The following is a 20,675-nucleotide window of genomic DNA, read 5'->3' as shown; positions in this document are numbered from 1 at the left end:
GCTCAAACTCAGGAACCATGAGATCTTAACCTGAGACGGATGCTTAATGGGCCACCCAGGCGCCCCACAGCCTCTCCATCCTGATTCTCAATACCTGTTCTCAATGCAACCAGCATAGCCTCCTTCTTTGCCCAGTTTCTAGTCAATACCTGCCAAAGCGGTTGACAAAGAGTCCAACGGAGAAGGAGCCAATCATACCACCGACGGAGAAGATGGCCACAGCCAAAGACCAGAGGGAAGTGAGTAACACCTCATCGCGAGGGTTGTTGTGTGTGTTATTCAAAGTGTTGTTGAGAAAGTCCTTTATGATCTGCAAATTAAAATGGTTGGTGGGCAGACAGACTGTTACACTTGAATGAGAGAAGGGACAAATATGGGCGATCTTCTCCTCCCTAAGAAAACAGCATTACGATTACTTTATAGGTAGAGAATCCAGTGAGTGAACAGATGGGATTGGAAGAGACCCAGAACATACTGGAGTTAATGGCAGCTCCGAAAAGAACAAGCTTGATTTGTCCTGAAAATCCCAGTAGGTAGTAGCACCGTTATTCAGTGACTACCCCAGTCCTCCCAAGAACCCCCCACCTCCCCATTTTCCTACCATCACGACAGGGTGAGAGGAGAACGGGTCCAGTCACGGGTTTAAGGAGCAACTGAGTTTTCTGCTTTAATGATTCAGCTATAGACTTCCCCACCGTTATTCTGCCTCTTCAGCCTTAGCCGAGCTAGGCACCAAGTTTGACTGAAATTCTTCACTCTTGAAACCCTACTTCAAGGAATAATTTCCCTATTCCAAATTCTAACCCTTAACTCTAGTTTCCGGCACTCACCATCTCGGGAGCATTGATGACTCCCGTGTTGTAGCCAAACTGGAAAGAGCCTATCGTAGCGATGGAGATGGCAAAGATCAGCGGCGCCGTGACCTCGGGTGGGGAGGGAGAGAAGGGAAAAAAAAACAGTCCTTAAAACTCTCGATTGAGTACTAGGAGCACTTGGCTATGAGCAGTATGCAAAGAACAAAACCTTAATGAAATTTAGGTAATGAATGGGGAACACAAAACAACAGGTTGTACTGAAGAACTTATCCAGAGATGTGCAGACCATTACGTAAACCTGGGAGAAGTGGCAAGATACTATGGGAAGAAAGTTAAGGGGACCTGGGTTAATTGGTTTTAGAGTATTAAAAAAAAATTGCCCCAGATAAAAGCAAGCATAGACCTGGGGCTTCCTGGAAGTGGATTATTTTGGAAACAGTGTCTCTCCTGTACCCCAGCTCCCACTGAAGCCCAGAGTTGTGGTGGTGGTGTCCTCATCACTGGGCTGTTCTTATCTCTCGAGATAATGTAATCTACAGCATCTACCCACAGGTATCCAGGTCCGATTTGAAATTTTTCCTGTTTACTTGATAACGTACCGCTGCCCCCACCCAGCAGGGGGCGTGCACTAGCTCCCTTCCATCCTAAACACTGGGGAGACAAGGTGGGGAGGAGGGAGTCGTCTTTCACCTTGCTGGAGTAATTCAAGTGTTATCTGAAATTTCCAGCTCGAGGGAAGCCTAATTGTTAAGCCTGAAGACATCTTCTGCAGCGCTCTCCCAGTCCTTCCTTTCCTTGAACCCCCTCCCTGTCCGATTAGACCAAGTGGCTGGCTAGGAGTTTCCGTTCTCCAAGCTGACCTTGTACCCTAGGCAACTAGGCCTAAGTACCCGAGTGCCCCCGCCCGCCCCGTACACAGCTCTTTCTGCTTAATCCTTTTCCCATCAGTAAGCACCTCTTCTTTTCTGCCTCACCTCATCATTTACTATCCTGAGGGCCTTTTCCTCCCCGCCCCACCCCCCATCTTCATCCCTTCTCTTATTTTCATTTATTTTCAAATAAGTTTACCTTGGTGATGATGCTTTTCTCCTTGCAAATATTGCATACACAACACACGATGACCTATTAATGTATCGTGCACTCACAATCGCAATCACAATAAGGGCCACGGGAATTCTATCTCCTTAGTATCCAGGAACTCCTATAGGTTACAGAGCAGATGGCTGAACACTGACCCAGGCCCCCAAACCAATCCCAGGTCTTTTCAAGGTCTAATGCTTCCAGAGGAATCTTTGCGCTCGCTCAGAGACCCACGCTTGTCATCAACACAGCCAGGCAGCCTTAACACTCAACCATCTCACCCTCGCATCCTCAGTGCATGTGATTATGTAACAAAACAAAAACACACACAAAAAACCCCCTGAGAAACACACACAACTTCTCCCGGTGTCTCTCCCTACGACGGAAAGGTGAGCGGGACGGGGATGAATCCTTGATAGGCTCTAACATCCAGAGTAGTGGCCAAATTGTGGCACTGCAGGCTGGAGAAGCGAAAAGGCCTGAAGATGGCTAGATGACTTAGAATAAAACCCAGCACAGTCATCACCACTGAGTTCGGCCTTTCTGAGTGTGCCCCGCAGGCGCAAAAATAATTGATAATCATATCATCTCTTACCTTATGTGTCCCCATGGCCCTAATTTAATTCTTTTCCAGTCTTCAATAAAGATCTAGGAGTGGGATCCCAGAGCCACCTCTTGCAGTCAGCAAAACCTCCAAAATGTCCTTCTGGGCAGCAAGTTTTTCTCCAGGTCCCCAGGACCGCTCCACATGTCCCCCTCACTCTCACCGTTAGAGCTCGCCGGCTTACTTATTTATAATCTCTGCAAAGGGTGGAGCCTGCAAGGGAGACAAGCCCCCCCGCCCCCCCAGCCCCACCCCACACCCGCCTCTAGTGATCCCGTGACCTCTCGGAATTTTGTGACCTCAAATTCTACCCCCTCCCTAGACGACAACTCCCTCCCTCCCCTTGTTTCAAAACCACATCCTTCACCCTCCCCACTCCGTTTTTTAAGCTCGTCCTCCTTCCCTCTTCTAATAGCCGCTATATAGCCTCTTAGTTTCACAGACAAAATGCTACCAGAAAAGGCTGGAGGGAGGGCAAATACACTTTAATTTTTGCTCTCGCATCTGCTGGGAATTAAATTAATCTATAAAGAGAGAATAAACGCTATTTATATAAGGCAAAGTTGACTGAGTGCTACTATCTGAGAGTTAAGGTTGCTTGAAGGAGTGCAAGCAGAGAGATTCATAATGCTATGAATTTATCATCTGCTTTTTGATTACAGGCTAGGTCTACAATCTTGAAGGGGAAGGAAGGGCAGTTTGAGAGAAGAAACGCAAACAAGGGAAGAATTGGACCAGGTTTTGGCTCTCCTTGTCCTCGGATTAGTACAATCTCTCCCAGGAGGAAGAAAACCTGAGTATCTGGGAGCCAGACCAACTTCCCTGGGGTGCAGGAAGGAAAAAATCAACTGCCTATGGGATAGGATCCAAACTCCTTAATACGGCATTCACCATACCACCCATTCTGAATCCTACCCATTCTACAATGTTTTGCCTCTACAGATGGAACAATTACCAAATTCAGTTAAACACGTATTTGCTGCACACGCACTACACGTCAGATGCTCTCCAAGAAGTTGGGGACTCATCAGTATGTAGGGCAAAAAACTTCCTGGCTTTTAAGGAATTTATAGCATTTCCCTTCTTCCACTTACCATGTTTGTTAAAAAGGGACAAGCCCAACTGATTCTTACACACTGGAGAGAATGACCAATAGCCTATTAATTACGGACTGTGAATTTCTTGAAAGAAAAGACTGAGATAAGTATCCGATTTCTAAGCCATAGGAGACAATTGACCAAGATGAGTAGGAAAAACAGATAAGAAAAATGTGAACAGAGGAAGATGGAAGGATAATAAGAGGAGAGAGAGAGAAGAGGCTCCAGGGTGAGAGTAAACAAAGAAGACAATTTAGTTCTGATTAAAGAGTTGGGTGAGAGATAGTATGGAGGCTTTGTTGGTAGTGTGTGTGTTGGGGGGTGGATAACACTGGTCAAATTCCTAATGCCCATTAATTTGTAGCCTAGCAACCCCTTCACTGTGGGGGAAGAGGGTGCCGCAGTGATAGAGCAGTAAATGGACATAATGTTTCTAGTTGGTAAACCAGGGAAAGTGCATCTCTCTTTGGGGTTTTGGTTGAGGGCCTAGAATTCAAACTGATGCTACTGGACCTGAAACAAACCAGATTATGATGTCTCTCTCTTTTTTACAGCGAGGTTATTTTCTAAATCCGACTGTTAGCTGAGAGAACCGAGTATGAGTGAAACGTGACATCCAAGAAAACCTTCCCTGAGGTCACACCTCCCTTCCCCCGACTCACTCCGGGTCCTTCCAGGAAACACTGAGCCTAGAGGCCCCTTTAGTTACCACAGCAACTGAATCGAGCAGCCAAAGGACAAAGAATATCCTGTATGGCAGCGAGGTCCAATGGAAATAGAGTCCAAGCACTTATGTAATATAAAATTTGCCAGTAGCCACATTAAAAATTTTTAGAGAAACGAGAGGGATTAATTTAAAAATAATTATTTTATTTGACCCACTATAGCCAAAATAATATCATTTCAGTATGACGTCCATCTAACAATTATTACTAAGGTAGTTTACTTTTTTTTCCCCTAAGAAGTCTTTGAAATTCAGTGTATATTTCACATTTAGCATACATCTCCATTTTAGGCTCTAAATGTTCTATAGTTAAAGTAATATGGTGTCTATCAAAACAACAAAGTTGTGTTTGATTGGAAAATATTTTAAATGAATAAAAATGAACAATTCAGCTCTTCAGGTGCATGAGCTACACGTAAATACTCAACAGCTACATGAGGCTCATGGCTGGACCTTGCAACTTAGAGTTAAGAGGACCATGATGCCCTGTTTTCCTCTGGTCTTTTCTGCGTTCTTTCTTCCTTCCTTCCTTCCTTCCTTCCTTCCTTCCTTCCTTCCTTTCCTTTCTTTCTTTCTTTCTTTCTTTCTTTCTTTCTTTCTTTCTTTCTTTCTTTCTTTCTTTCGTTCTTTCTTTCGTTCTTTCTTTCTTTCTTTTGTTCTTTCTTTCTTAAATTTATTCATTTAAATTCAAGTTAGTTAACATACAGTGTAGTATTGGTTTCAGGAGTAGAACCCAGTAATTCATCACTTATGTACAACACCCAGTGCTCATCCAAACAAGTGCCCTCCTCAATGTCCATCACCCATTTTCCCTACCCCCCAACCCCCCCCCCCATGAGCCCTCAGTTTGTTCTCTGCATTTAAGAGTCTCTTATGGTTTTGCCTCCCTCTGCGTTTTTATGTTATTATTATTATTATTATTATTGGTTTTGAAAAATTACGTTGCTGCTTCTTCTTTTTTTAAAATTTATTTATTTTTAAATTTACATCCAAGTTAGTTAGCATATAGTGCAACAACGATTTCAGGATAGATTCCTCAATGCCCCTTACCCATTTACCCCATCCCCCCTCCCACAACCCCTCCAGCAACCCTCTGTTTGTTTTCCATATTTAAGACTCTCTTATGTTTTATCCCCCTCCTTGTTTTTATATTATTTTTGCTTTCCTTCCCTTATGTGCATCTTAACGTCCTCATATGAGTGAAGTCATATGATATTTGTCTTTCTCTGACTAATTTTGCTTAGCGTAATACCCTCTAGTTCCATCCACGTAGTTGCAAACAGCAAGATTTCATTCTTTTTGATGGCTGAGTAATAACTCCATTGTATATATATACCACATCTTTTTTTTTATGTTTTCATTTATTTTTGAGACAGAGAGAGACAGAGCATGAGCAGGGGAGGGGCAGAGAGAGAGAGAGTGAGACACAGAATCCAAAGCAGGCTCCAGGCTCTGAGCTGTCAGCACAGAGCCTGACACGGGGCTAGAACTCAACGGACTGTGAGATCATGACCTGAGCCGAAGTCAGATGCTCAACCGACTGAGCCACCCAGGCGCCCCTAATACCCTCTAGTTCTATCCATGTAGTTGCGAATGGCAAGATTTCATTCTTTTTGATTGCCGAGTAATACTCCATTGTATATATATACCACATCTATCCATTCATCCATCGATGGACACTTGGGCTCTTTCCATACTTTGGCTATTGTTGATAGTGCTGCTATAAACACGGGGGTGCCCGTGCCCCTTCGAAACAGCACACCTTAGATAAATACCTAGTAGTGTAATTGCGGGGTCGTAGGGTAGTTCTATTTTTACTTTTTTGAAGAACCTCTATACTGGTCTCCAGAATGGCTGCAGCAGTTTGCATTCCCATTTATCTTATTTCTTATCTTTGCTTTTATTTATTATTTGTCTCACAGTGTCACTCTTGGCTCTAAATCACTTTATCTTTTCTTTCTCCTTCTCCTTAGGCTTAGCATGATTATTCTTCGATGTTTTGCAAGGGCAAATGGCACAAATAAAAGTAAAAGGTAGGTCCGTATTACCCCCTTCATTTACTCAGAGCAGGCTCCGGCATAATTTCAGAACACAGTTTTTGCCCCAGTAATTATTTGCCCAATGGTTAATGAAATAAATGTAATCGTGAAGGCGCAGGATTTATGTGTCCCAAATAAACGTGTGTAAAACAGCTATGGAGAAAGATAAGACTGCAGGTTAAGTTTTGGAAATAATTTTGTAGAATATTTCCTTCTTGGGGAAAAAGGAGGGCGAACGGGAGAGAGATGTGAAACATATTTTGTCTGGCTAACTCAGTCTGAGAAAATTACCTTAAAAAAAGTTAAGCCACAGGAACAGAGAGCATTCTACTTCTGGCAATATATGTACTTTTTTTTTTTTAAAGGTTACAACTGGAATTCAACTGAATCTCAAGAATGTAAAAGTGTGCTGACATATTGAGACACATGCTTCTTGGGGACGAGGGACCTAATAAACTCCTGACCCGAAACCAGTCAGTGCTGGGCTTGTCCCCCAGAGTAACAGACATCCATTAGGTAATCCACACCCTGGGCAATAGATAACAGTTGCTCAATACATCTCTGCGTTGGTATGTTTTGGGGAGATTGGTTGGTTGATTGGGGTCTTCGATGCACTTTGAGAGTAGGTCCCACTAGATTCCCAACTCTAGTTAGGAGTTACAAGCTCTGGTGATTAATTTGGTGATTAAGCTAGGGAAGGCCACCAAGGTAAATAAAACATGTATCCTGTATCATTCGATTGCTGTGGGACGTTCTTCCACCTTTACTGAAAACAAAAGAGGAAATGTGGTGGATACATGTGAAAATGGAATAGACTGGGGAGAAATGTTACTAAATTCCCACCTCATAGTTTAATGTAGGTCTGCTAAGAAGAAAGTAATGAACGAAATAATGGCCTGAAGTCTCCTAAATCCAAATACAGCTATCTGCAGACCACAAATCTCAGTCTTAGCTTCTTGCTAGTCTGTGGGAGGCTGTTTGCTACTGCGATAACTCAGTGGGAAAACAAACCAAAAAATCCTGAAATCGAGAAATACGGGTTTGAAACACGTAGAGTTAAAGACAGAGAAAAAACTGCTTCTTTCACAGGCCAGTGTAAATGGCATTTCAAGGCTCACCAAATAGCTAAAGGCTAAAGATTGCCAGAGTTAATTCTACTCTTTGCTTTGTATTTGTAATTTTCCTCATAAAGAACAACTTTTGTTGCAACATGTTATTTTCTAATCTTCCTCTACCACTTTAAGTGCAGTCAGAATTCATTTGGAATCCAAAAGCACCAAAGAAAACACAGGGTAAAGAAAGAAAAAATTTGAGAAATGTTGATTTTCTTGTCTAAACTGGGTTGCAACCATTCATCACTCTAGCTGATCCTGAAGCACCTAATCCCAGCTCTCAGACCCTTACCACTCTCCCCTCCTCAGATTTCCTTTAAAAATCACTCCATCCCACACCAGTGCTGAGATGAATTACACTAAATCGAAATCTTAAGCGGATCATTCTCCTACTCAAATATCTTCAATGCTTATTGAATAAAGTCTAGATCACTGCTGTCCAAGAGAAACATGTGAGCCACATATGAAATTTAAAAATTTCCAGTAGTCACGTTTACAAAAAGTGAAAAGAAATGAGTTAATTTCAATACTATATTTTATTTAACCTAATATATACATATGCCAAATACTACCATTGCAACCTGTAATTAATATAAAAGTTATTAATGAGGTACTTTCTCTCTCTTTTTTTGGTACTAGATCTTTGTTTATTTTTTATCTTTTAATGTTTATTTATTTTTGAGAGAGACAGAGCATGAGCTGGGGAGGGCAGAGACAGAGGGAGACACAGAATCGGAAGCAGGTTCCAGGCCCTGAGCTGTCAGCACAGAGCCAGACGCGGGGCTTGAACCCATGAGCCTTCGAGCTGTGAGATCATGACCTGAGCCAAAGTCGGCCGCCTAACTGACTGAGCCACCCAGGCGCCCCTGGTACTAGATCTTTAAAATGCAATCTGTATTTTGCATTTACAGCATATCTTAATTGGGACACTAAATTTTCAACGACTGAGGCGAAATGATGAAGTTGCGTTTAACAAAAACATTTTGTAGTACTTCTAATATTTTTACACTGCTCCACTTTTTTAAAATTGCTTCTTTCTTTCTTTCTTTCTTCCTTTTTTCTTCCTTTTTTCTTTCTTTCTTTCTTTCTTTCTTTCTTTCTTTCTTTCTTTCTTTCTTTCTTTCTTTCTCCCTTCCTTCCTTCCTTCCTTCCTTCCTTCCTTCCTTCCTTCCTTCCTTCCTTTCCTTTCTTTCTTAATGTAATCTCTATGCCCAACATAAGACTTGAAATCAACACCCCAAGATCACAAGTTGCATGCTTTACTGACTGAGCCAGCCAGGTGCCCAACACTTCTTCAGATTTTAAATACAAACTTAAATGAATTAAAATGGGATGAAATTAATAATTAAACTCCTCAGTCACACTAGCCACACGGTAAGTATATCTCCTCCTTGCCCAGGCCAACCTGAGCCAACTGTCAGGGTTTGAACAGGCCCCGTGTACCTTTTCATCGGTATGCTTTATTATATCCTTTATAATAAACTGGTAAATGTGACTAAATGTTTCTTTGAGGTCTGTGAGCTGCTCTAGCAAATTAATCAAATCCAAGGAGGGGGCTGTTGGAACCTCTAATCTACGGCAGTAGACCTGGGCTTGCCACTGTGGAGGGAGAGGGAGGCTGAGCCTTTAATCTGTGACATCTGCTGCTATCTCGGCTGAATTGTATCAGAGCTAAGTTGAATTGGGAAGGGCATTCTGTTATCCTCAGCTGAGAATTGAGGAGTTGCTTGGTGGTGTGAAAATACACACATCAAAGGCTGCCGTAACTATTCACCACAGACTGGATGGCTTGAGCAACAGAAATTTATTTTTACACTTCTGGAGGCTGGGTGTCCAACGTCAAGGGGTTGACAGGTTGCGTTTCTCCTATGGACTCTCTCCTTGACTTGTAGATGGCCCTTTTCTCTGTGTGTATACATTCCTGGTGGCTCCTGAATGCCCACATTTCCTGTTCTTATAAGGACATCAGTAGGATTAGATTAGGCCTGACCCTAAAGGCCTCATTTTAACTTCCTCACTTCTTTCTTTTTTTTTTTTTTTTTTAAATTTTTTTTTTTAACGTTTATTTATTTTTGAGACAGAGAGAGACAGAGCATGAACAGGGGAGGGTCAGAGAGAGAGGGAGACACAGAATCTGAAACGGGCTCCGGGCTCTGAGCTGTCAGCACAGAGCCCGATGCAGGGCTCGAACTCACAGACCGTTCCTCACTTCTTTCAAGGCCCTGTCTCCTAATACGATCGCACTCTGAGGTACTGGGGGTTCGGACTTCCGTATGAATTTTGGGGGAACACAATTCGGCCCATAATACTATGTTATCAGAGACTCATTCTTCTGTACTCTTTCATCTTGAATATCCTTCCCAACTGGCTAACTAGTGGTCATGCATACAATAACCAGTATCTCTTCCCCCTTGTGAAACCTTCACAGACAAACCAAAGAAGATAAGGTTTCCTTCGGGTCACAATCTATCTCAAACATACCTATATTATAGTACTTACTAAAATCCCATAGCAATTAGTTGTTTACGTATTTGCTTACCCTTCTAATTTGTGAGCACTCTGAGGGCAGAGATTTTATTTACCTTTATGTCCACAATGCCTATCAAATAGGTGAACAAAGAATGTTTTTTATTTTTTTAGTATTTTTTTCTGTTTGTTTTTAGTTTTGAGAGAGAGAAAGAGAGAGAGACAGAGCACAAGCGGGGGAGGGGCAGACAGAGAGGGAGACATAGAATCCGAAGCAGGCTCCAGGCTCTGAGCTGTCAGCACAGAGTCCAGTGTGGGGCTTAAACTCACAAACCGTGAGATCATGACCTGAGCTGAAGTCAGATGCTTAGCGGACAAAACCACTCAGGCGCCCTTATTTATTTCTAAGTAATCTCTATGCTCAATGTGGGGCTCAAACTCACAACCCTGAGATCAATAGTTGTATGCTCCACCAGATGCAGCCAGGCAGGTACCGCCTTAATTAGTAAATTCTACAACATGATTATAGAAGCGCTTTGTTAATAAAGGTAGTGATTCATAGATGTCTCAAAAACTATCCCTAGAAAAGAAACTTCTTTTACGGATATACATGGATGTGGCTTGATTAACTTGATTAAGGTAATACAGTTTCCTTTATTTCCCAAGAATCATTCCTTAATGTATTCAAAGTTCACAAGTATACTAGCATTCCTGAAGCTTTATTTTTTATTGGTAAAGCATAAAGCCAATTGAAGAAATATACAATCAATCTTGTGTCTGTTTCACTGGCACCACCCATCTCTGAAGCTCCATCTAATCAGTCAACCAAACCCTCTGACATTAAAACAAAACAAAATAAAACAAAAACACCTGTAGTAATAGCCTAGGCTATTACCACTTAATTTGTAAGCACATACTTTTGAGGACTTGTTATCCATACTCTTTAATGCTATCGGCTATACTCCTAAGTAAGTGTCTTGAAATGTGTGTTTTTGGTAAATATCTGTTAGGACTTCTAATTTTATGTTTAAGTCTGTCGCCAGTTTCAAAGTGGACACTTTCTAAGTGTATTTAGCATAGACAAATCTATCATCATCCCATATTATTGTGTATATTACTTTAAAAACGATTTGCTATTATTGGTTTACAAATTTATCTCCCCAAATACATCGTGAGCTTCCTGAAAACCGTGAGTACACCTTATTTGGCTCAATATTCTGATTATATGATACATTGTAAATGATAAATAAATGTTTGTTGAGAGAACTGCATAAATGAGTGCTGATCAGGCAGTAATTGCTAAGGATTCAAATAGAACTGAACAGTTTCTTGGTTTTGTTTTTGTTTGTTTGTTTTTAAGATTTTATTTTGGGGGCACCTGGGTGGCTCAGTTGGTTAAGCAGTGGGCTCTTGATTTCCCCTCAGGTCGTGATCTCACAGTCATGAAAGTGAGCCCGGCATCAGGCTCTACACTCTGCTTAGGATTCTCTCTCCCTCCCTCTCTCTCTGCCCCTTCCTCGCTAGTGTGTGAGAGTGTTCTCTCTCTCAAATGAACAGATAAACAGAAAGAAAGAAAGAAAGAAAGAAAGAAAGAAAGAAAGAAAGAAAGAAAGAAAAAGTAATCTTTACACCCAATGTGGGGCTTGAATTCACAACCTTGAGATCAAGAGTCATATGCTCCATCAACAGAGCCAGCCAGGTGTCCCTGAACATAGTTTTAATTGTATTTATATCTTGGCTGTCTCTAAAAAGAATGTGTTAACAAACAAAAGAATAGTGGTCTGTATTTCGAAAACAAAAATACTCATTTGATGGTTAAAATTTGATATCATCTACCATTAAGATGACTAATTCCCTTTTAACTCATTCTGTAAGTACAGCATTATACCCTTATACCAAAACCAGACAAAGATATTACAAAAAAGACAACTATAGACCAACATCTCTCATAAATATAGATACAAAAATGCTTAAGGATATATTAGTAAATTTAATACAAACATTAATAAAAAGAATTTTTATCTACCATGACCAATTAGGATTTATTACAGATATGCAAGGAGTGTTAATAATAATTATATTTTTATAATAATAATAATAATTAATTGAAAATCAATTAATTTAATCCATCATACCAACAGGTTAGAAATGAAAACTCCCATGGTCATGTCAATAAATGCAAAAAAATCATTTGACCAAATCCAACAGTTTTTCATGATTTAAAAACTTTCAGTAAACTAGGAATACAGAAGAACTTCCTTAACTTGATAAAAAATGTCTACCAAAAAACCCACGACTAACAACATACTGAAATGTCGAAAAACCCAAAGCTTTCCCACTAAGATCAGAAACAAGGTAGAAATGTTCCCTCTCACTACTCCTTTGCAATATTAGCTAGAAATACTAGCTAATGTAACAAGACAAGAAAAGAAAGGAAAGACCTAAAATTCTGTTTGAACATGACAGGATTGTCTATAAAGAATAAAATACTGGGCTGCCTGGGTGGCTCAGTTGGTTAAGTGTTCGACTTCGGCTCAGGTCATGATCTCGTGGTTCACTAGTTTGAGCCCCGCGTCGGCTCTGTGCTGACAGCTCAGAGCCTGGAGCCTGCTTCAGATTCTGTGTTTCCCTCTCTCTCTGCCTTTCCCCTACTTGTACTCTGTGTCTCTCTCTCAAAAATAAAAAAAAATAAAAAAAAATGAAAAAACATTAAAAAAAAAAGAACTTAATAAAACAAACAAACACAAAGAATAAAATCCTGAGATGCCTGGATAGCTCAGTTGGTTAAGCGTTTGACGCTTGACTTTGGCTCAGGTCATGATTTCACAGGTTCATGAGATGGAGTCACACACTGGGCTCTGAGCTGACAGCTCAGAGTCTGCTTGGGATTTTCTTTCTCCCTCTCTTTCTGCCCCTCTCCCACTCTTTCTCTTTCACTCTCTCAATAAGTAAATAAATAAATAGATAGATAGATAGATAGATAGATAGATAGATAAATAAATGAATAAATGAATAAATAAATAAATAAACTTTAGAATCAGTTTTTTTGATTTCCATCAAATAACTTACTGGGACACTGAATGGGATTGCACTGGATCCATAGTTCAAGTTAGGAAGACCCGACATCTTGAAAATGTTGAGTCAGCTGAGCCACCCAGACACCCCATGATTCTCAATTTTATATGAAGTGGCCTAAGACCCAGAATAGCCAAAACAATATTGAAGGAGAACAAAGTTGTGTAACCGATGTTACCTACTTGACTTCAAGACTTACTATAAAGCCACAGTAATCAAGACATTGTGGTATTGGTGAAAACAATAGACAAACAGATCAATGGAACAAAAATAGGGAGCCCAGAAAGACCCACATGAATACAGCTGACTGATTTTTTACAAAGAAACAAAGGCAACGTAGTGGAGCAGAGATAGTCTCCTTCTCAACACATCACACTGGAACAATGGTACATCGACAGGCAAAAAAAAAAAAACCCACAACAATCTAGTAACAGACAGATCTTACACTTTTCACAAAATTAGCTCAAAATGGATCACAAATCCAAATGTAAAACACAAAGTTAATAAACTCCCAGAAGATAACATGGGGAAAAAAACCTAGATGACCTTGGCTATGGCAATGACTTTTTAGACACAACACTAAAGGCACAATTCACGGAAACAATATTTGGTAAGTTGGACTGTGTTAAAATGGAAACTTCTGCTCTGCAAAAGACACTTTTTCAAAATGGTTATTTATTTACTTTTGAGAGAGTGAGTGTGAGTAGGCCAAGGGCAGAGAGAGAGGGAGACAGAGAATCCCAAGCAGGCTCCATGCTGTCAAGCACAGAGCCTTACATGGGGCTCAAACTCATGAACCAACCATGAGATCATGATCAGAGCCAAAACCAAGAGCTGGACACTTAACTGACTGAGTCACCCAGGGGCCGCAGACACTTTCAAGAGAATAAGAAGACAAACCACACACTGGAAGAAAACATTTGCAAAAGACACATCTGATAAAGGACCAATATCCAAAATATGCAAAGAACAGTTAAAATTCAACAACAACAACAACAAAAACAAGCTGATTAAAAAATAGGCCAAAGACCTCAGCAGAAAGAAGATATACAGATGGCACATAAGCATATGAAAAGATGCTGCACATTATATGTCATAAGAGAAATGCAAAATAAAACAACGAGATACCAGTACCACCTATTAGAAGGGCCAAAATCTGGAACACTGACAATACCAAATGCTGACGAGAATGTGGTGCAATCAGAAATCTCATACATTGCTGCTGCGATTGCAAAATGGTACAGCCACTTGGGAAGACGGGTGCTTTCTTACAAAACTAAACATACATCTACCATACAATCCGGCGATCCTGCTCCTTGGTAAATATTTACTCAGAGGAGTTGAAAATTTATGTCCACACAAAAACATGCATACGCATGTTTACAGAAGGTTTATTCATAATTGCCCAAACTTGGAAGTAACCAAGATATCCTTGAATAGGTGAATGTATAAACAAACTGTGGTACATGCCAAACAATGGAATATTATTCAGTACTAAAAAGAAATGAGCTCTTGAGCTATGAAAAGACATGGAAGTCTCTTAAATGCATATTACCAAGTGAAAGAAATCTACTCCAATTTTAAAAACAGTGGCTATGTCCATTTCATTTCCGTGTCTCTTCCTCCAACATCATTTCCATCACCCTCTCCACACTTGGTATGATACATTATTTAGAGGAGACACTAGATAAGTATTCGGGGGGATTAAATAGTTTCGTTTTGGAGACTGTGCTCTGTGGGAGTGAATGTATTGACTGGACATGAACTCTTCATTCCACTGGTAAACCAGAATGCCACTTAAAATTTTATGATCTGTTTCTTTGCAATTTCACTAGCACAACTTGCCCTTTAAGCCCTGCCTAATCAGTCCACTAGGCTTGTTCCTTGCCACCTCTTTAATGAAATCAAATGATTAATTTCAATTGAACAATCATTTGGTAAGAACGTCTCATGAAAAGAACAGTGAACACCATACCCCTAAATTTCTTTGAATATATACCCTTATTTGGTGCTCATGTTCTTAAAAACTTCATTTCATGCTTTTAAGTCTGCTTGTCAATACCAAGTAGTTATTTTTTTTGATCAAGTATTTTTTTTAATACTTAGCAGAGATTAAAGTGATTTTACCATGCCATAACATCATTTATATTATACTTATTGTTAATAATCAATAATAATATTGTCAGGGGCACCTGGGTGGCTCAGCCGGGTAAGTGTCCAACTCTTGATTTCAGCTCAGGTTTGTGAGATCGAGCCCTGTGTCAGGCTCTGCACTGACAGTGATGGAGCCTGCTTGGGATTCTCTGTCTCTGTCTCTCTGTCCCCCGTTCATACACATTCTCAATCTCTCTCTCAAAATGAAGAAATAAACATAACAAATAATATTGTCAGAATATTCTTGACACAATATCTAGACAGATAAATAGGTCATCATAGTAGACAAAGGAAGATCTGAAGAAAAAGGAAGAACCAGGTTACTGGTTCAGGAAGGAAAGGAAGTGAGTGTCTATGTCACAATTCGAACTAAAAAATACCACTGCCTTATACAATAGCTGCCCACAAGCAGCCCCATACTAACCCCTCCCATATGCCAACCTAATTCTGAAAGATAAGCAGCATGCAAAAAAAATATCGGGGTTTAGATTTATAGAGACTCTCTAGTGTTTTCTTAACTGGTCTTTCGGGGTTAGAGAGCAAGTGACACTCTCTCCTTGCAGAGCATCTCAGTGCTTCCCTGAAATGATCACTTACCACTAAAGCAGAAGTTCCTCCTCTGACACCTCCCTTCACTGATTACAGCTGCCTTGAGTGGGGCATAAATATCCTCCTCACTCATTAAACACCCTTTTTATTTATTTATTTATTTATTTATTTATTTATTTATTATTTAAAAAAAATAATGTTTATTTTTGAGAGAGACAGAGAGAGAATGCAAGTGGGTTAGGGGCAGAGAGAGAGGGAGACACAGAATGTGAAGCAGGCTCCAGGCTCTGGGCTGTCAGCACAGAGCCCGACGCAGGGCTCGAACTCATGAGCTGTGAGATCATGACCTGAGCCGAAGTCGGATGCTCAACCGACTGAGCCACCCAGGCGCCCCTTAAACACCCTTTTTAACACCTAGCAGAGACTTGGCATTATTATGTTATCCACTGTCCTTATTATCAACACTAGGAAGAATAGGTAGGAGAGACAGAATAATCACAGCTTACTATAATTGACCAAGCAGAGGACTGGGGGTCAAAAGAGCAGAATCTGAGTCCCAGCTCTGAAACATGAACTAGAGTTTAGACATTTGAATAGGTCACGTAACTTCTCTGTCTCAACCTCAGTATTTTAGTTGAAGGCCATAATACTCAGCTCATGGGATTATTGAGAGAAATGAGATAATGTGAAAGAAAAGAAAGAAAGAAAGAAAGAAAGAAAGAAAGAAAGAAAGAAAGAAAGAAAGAAAGAAAGAGGGAGGGAGGGGGAGGGAGAGAGAGAGAGAAAGAGAAAGAAAGAAAGAAAGAAAGAAAGAAAGAAAGAAAGAAAGAAAGAAAGAAAAAAGAAAAGAAAAAAGAAAAGAAAAGAAAAAACCCCTCAAACTCTAAAGCTCTGGCAAATGTATACATTCATTCATTCAGTCAATCATTTATGCAGTTTCCCTCAACTGTTCATTGCCTACTACACGCTAGGCACAGTTCTAGGTGCAGGTAATACAAATGTCACTAAGACAAGTCCCTACCCTCAAAGTCCATACCCTAACCTTAAATTTTAATATGGAAGGCATATGTGATGGTTAATTTTTTAAAACGACTTTATTTATATATTTATTTTAGTGTATTTTTGAGACAGAGCATGCACATGTACACGCATCGGTTGGGGAGAAGCAGAGAGAGAGAGGGAGAGAGAGAGAATCCCAAGCGGGCTCCACATTGATGGTGTGCCCCTTTAAGATTTTATTTTTAACTAATCTCTACACCCAACATGGGGCTCGAACTTACAACCCTGAGATCAAGAGCTGCATGCTCGAGGCGCCTGGGTGGCTCAGTTGGTTAAGCATCCAGCTCTTGATCTTGGCTTAGTTCATGATCTCACAGTTCATGAGTTCAAGCCCCATGTGGGGCTCTGCACTGTCAGTGCTCGGGAATCTCTCTCTCCCCCTCTTCCCTCTCTCTCTCTGCCCCTTCTGCAAAAAAAAAAAAAAAAAAAAAAAAAGAGTTGCATGCTCTACTGACTGAACCACCCAGGTACCCCTGTGATGGTTAATTTTATATGTCAACTTGCCTGGGCCACAGTGCCTAGAAATTTGGTCAAATATTATTCTAGATGTTTCTCTGGGGGAGTTTTCAAGTGAGATTTACATTTAAATTGGGGGACTTTGAATGAAGCAGATTGCCCTCCATAATGTTGGTGGACTTCATCCAATCAGTTGAAGGCTTGAAGAGAACAAAGACTAATATCCCCTGCTCCGCCTCCAAGCAAGAAAGAATTCTGCAGGCGATGGCCTTTAGAGAGTCTCCAACCTGCCAGCCCACCCTGCTTGGACTTGCCAGCCTCCATAAGTAAATTCCTTAAAACAAAAATCTTTTTCTATATATACACATCCTATTGGTTCTGTTTCTCTGCAGGGCCCTGACAAATTTTGTTACCAAGAAATCGAATGCTGCTATAGCAGATACCTAAAAACCTAGAAGTGGCTTTGGAGCTGAGTAATGGGTAGAGGCTGGAAGCATTTGGAGGTACATGCTAGTAAAAGCCGAGATAGTCTTGAAGAAATTATTGCTAGGAATACGAATGGGAAAGGTGATTCTGGTGAGGTCTCAGACGAAAATGAGGAACATGTTATCGGAAAACTGGAAGAAAGTTGGTCCTTGTTGTAAAGTGGCAAAGAACTTGGAGGAATTGTGTTCTAGTGTTTTGTGGAAAGGAGAACTTGTTTGTAATGAAATAGGATATCTAGTTGAGGAGATTTCTAAGTACCGTGTAAAAAGTATGACTTGGTTTCTCGTTGCTGCCGATAGTAACACAGCAGAAGAGAGAGATACATTGAAGGAGGAACCGTCAAGCAAAAAGGAACCAGAAGATGAAGATTTGGAAAATTCTTAGCCTATCCATATTACAAAACAAGAATGCTTGCTCTGGAGAGGACACCAAGGGTATGGCTGAAAGTTCACTTGATAGAGAGATCATGAGCACAACGCATGGCTTTAATCTGCCACCTTAGCAGAATCTAGGAATGGAAATGGTGTTATGTCAGTAGACACACAGCCAGCTTGGACTATGGGCACAGAGAGAAGATAAAATGAAGGAAGGTGAAGCCTGCTAGGATTCTACAGGACGGGACAACAGAACTATCGTCATGTGCTGTCTTTCAATAAGAGGTAAGAATGACACTGAAGTTGATTCAGAGATCAGCAGGGTTGCCTCTCCTACCACAGGCCAGAGCACAAGGGCCCTCAAGGAAAGGCTGTCACCTCAGGGGGCCCCGAGGGCAGAGTACTCAGCCAAGGAGGGTTATCTTGAGACTTAAATCTAATGAAACAGATTTCTTGGCTAGGACACCAAAAGCATAGGCAACAAAAGTAAAAAAAAAAAAAAAAAAAGGCAAATGTGTCTCCATCAACCTTAAAAACCTTTGTTCATCAAAGGATACAATGAACAAGGTGAAAAGGCAACCTATGGAACCAAAGAAAATTTTGCAAATCATATATCAGATAAGGGGTTAATATTCAGAATATATGAACAGCTTAACAACAAAATAATTCAAATAACCTGATCAAAAATGGGCAAAGGATTTGAATAGACATTTTCCCAAACATGATAGACCGGTGACCAACAGGCACGTGACAAGATGCTCAACATCGATAATCATCAGAGAAATGCAAATCAAGACAACAATGAGAAATCTCTTCATGCCCATTACAATGGCCATTATCAAAAACGACAAGGACAGAAAATAACAAGTGTTGGTGAGGGTATGAAGAAATTGATACTCCTGGGCACTGTTGGTTGAATTGTAGAGTAGTACCATTGTCATGGAGAACAGCATAGTGGTTCCTCAAAAAAATTAAAAATAGAACTACCCTATGATCCAGCAAGCTCCCTTCTAGGTATATGTCCAAAAGAATGGAAAGCAAAGTCTTAAACAGAAATATCTGCACATTCATGTAGCACACCCAGGACTATTCACTATTGCCAAAGGTGGAAGCAATCCAAGTGTCCATCAAGAGATGAACAGATAAATATCCAAGGAATATATATATATCCAAGGGAATATTACTCATCCTCAAAAAGGAAGGAAATCCTATCACATCTTACAACATGAACTGACCTTGAGGCCATAATGCTAAGTGAAATAAACCAGTCATAAAGAGATAAACACTGTAGGATTCTACTTATAGGAGGTATCTAAAGTAATCACGGTCAGGGGCGCCCGGGTGCCTCAGTTGGTTGAGTGTCCATCTGACTCTTGATTTCGGCTCAGGTCATGATCCCAAGGTTGTGGGATCGGGTCCCGTGTTGGGCTCTGCGCTGACCGTGCTGAGCTTGCTTGGGATTCTCTCTCTCCCTCTCTCTCTGCCCCTCCCCCGACTCTCTCTCTCAAAATAAATAAACGTTAAAAAAAATAAAAACCTTAACAATCTCTTTAAAGGCCCTGTCTCCAACTACAGTTACATTCTAAGGTATTAGAGGCTGAGCATTGAGCCCGACTGAGATTCTCTCTCGCTCTGTGTCTCTGCCCCTTTCCCCCAATCGCACGCGCTCTCTCTAAAACAATAAACAAATAAATAAACAAAGTAGTCACACTCATGGAAACAGACAGTAGAATGGTTACCTGCAGCTGGAGGGAAAGAGAAAAGGGGAGTTGTCCTTTAATGAGTATAAAGTGTTTGCAAGATGAAAAGTTCTGGATATCTGTTTCGTAACAATGTGAATACACTTAACACGTCTGATGTACACTTATGGATGGTTAAGATGGTAAAAAACCTTTTTAATGTTTATTTTTGAGAGAGAGAGCACATGTGCATGTGCAAGCGTGAGCAGGAGAGGGGCAGAGAGAGGGGAAAAGAAGATCTGAAGCAGGCTTCAGAGAGCCGGATGCGGCCTCGAACTCACGAACTGTGAGATCATGACCTGAGCCAAAGTCAAACGCTTAACCAACTGAGCCATCCAGGTGCTCTAAGATGGTAAATTTTATGTTATGTGCTTTTAACCGCAATAAGAAAGAAAGAAAGAAAGAAAGAAAGAAAGAAAGAAAGAAAGAAAGAAAGAAAGGAAGGAAGGAAGGAAGGAAGGGAGGGAAGAAGGAAGGAAGGAAGGAAAGGAAGGAAGGAAGGAAAGGAAGGAAGGAAGGAAGGAAGGAAGGAAGGAAAGAAGAAAGAAGGAAAGAAAGAAAGAAAGAAAGAAAGAAAGAAAGAAAGAAAGAAAGAAACTAATGGAGTTTACCTTGCTAGATTTTAGATTTGTTTGGTAACTCGTCAGCCCTTTTTTCTTTCCAGTTTCTCCCTTTTGGAAACAGAGTGTCTGTCTTACGCCTGTCCCACTACTGTATTTTGGAGGCACGTAACTTGTTTGCTTTCACAGGTTCATAGCTGGAGAGAAATGTTCCCTTAGGATGAATCATACCTCCAGTCTCACCCATATCTGATCCAGATGATACTCAGGTGAGACTCTGGATGTA

The 20,675-nt window shown here is 40.7% G+C and overlaps 1 protein-coding gene across 7 annotated transcripts in view; it reads right to left on the bottom strand.

Moving 5' to 3' along the window:
* SLC2A3 (solute carrier family 2 member 3) overlaps positions 1 to 20,675 on the bottom strand; it is an 89,096-nt gene that overhangs the window by 13,374 nt on the left and 55,047 nt on the right. For 6 of the 7 annotated variants that reach the window (XM_042991719.1, XM_042991716.1, XM_042991717.1 and 3 more), the window contains 2 exons: positions 831 to 923; positions 150 to 310 (listed from right to left, as the gene is read on the bottom strand). In XM_042991719.1, the coding sequence (XP_042847653.1) occupies positions 150 to 310; positions 831 to 923 (254 nt within the window). Of the gene's footprint in view, positions 1 to 149; positions 311 to 830; positions 924 to 2,490; positions 2,673 to 20,675 lie in introns of those variants that run through there. The other variant, XM_007089557.3, reaches the window with a different exon arrangement.

This window comes from Panthera tigris, chromosome B4 (genome assembly GCF_018350195.1).
Source record: "Panthera tigris isolate Pti1 chromosome B4, P.tigris_Pti1_mat1.1, whole genome shotgun sequence".
NCBI lineage: Eukaryota > Metazoa > Chordata > Mammalia > Carnivora > Felidae > Panthera > Panthera tigris.
This window is presented reverse-complemented; position numbering and strand designations above follow the sequence as displayed.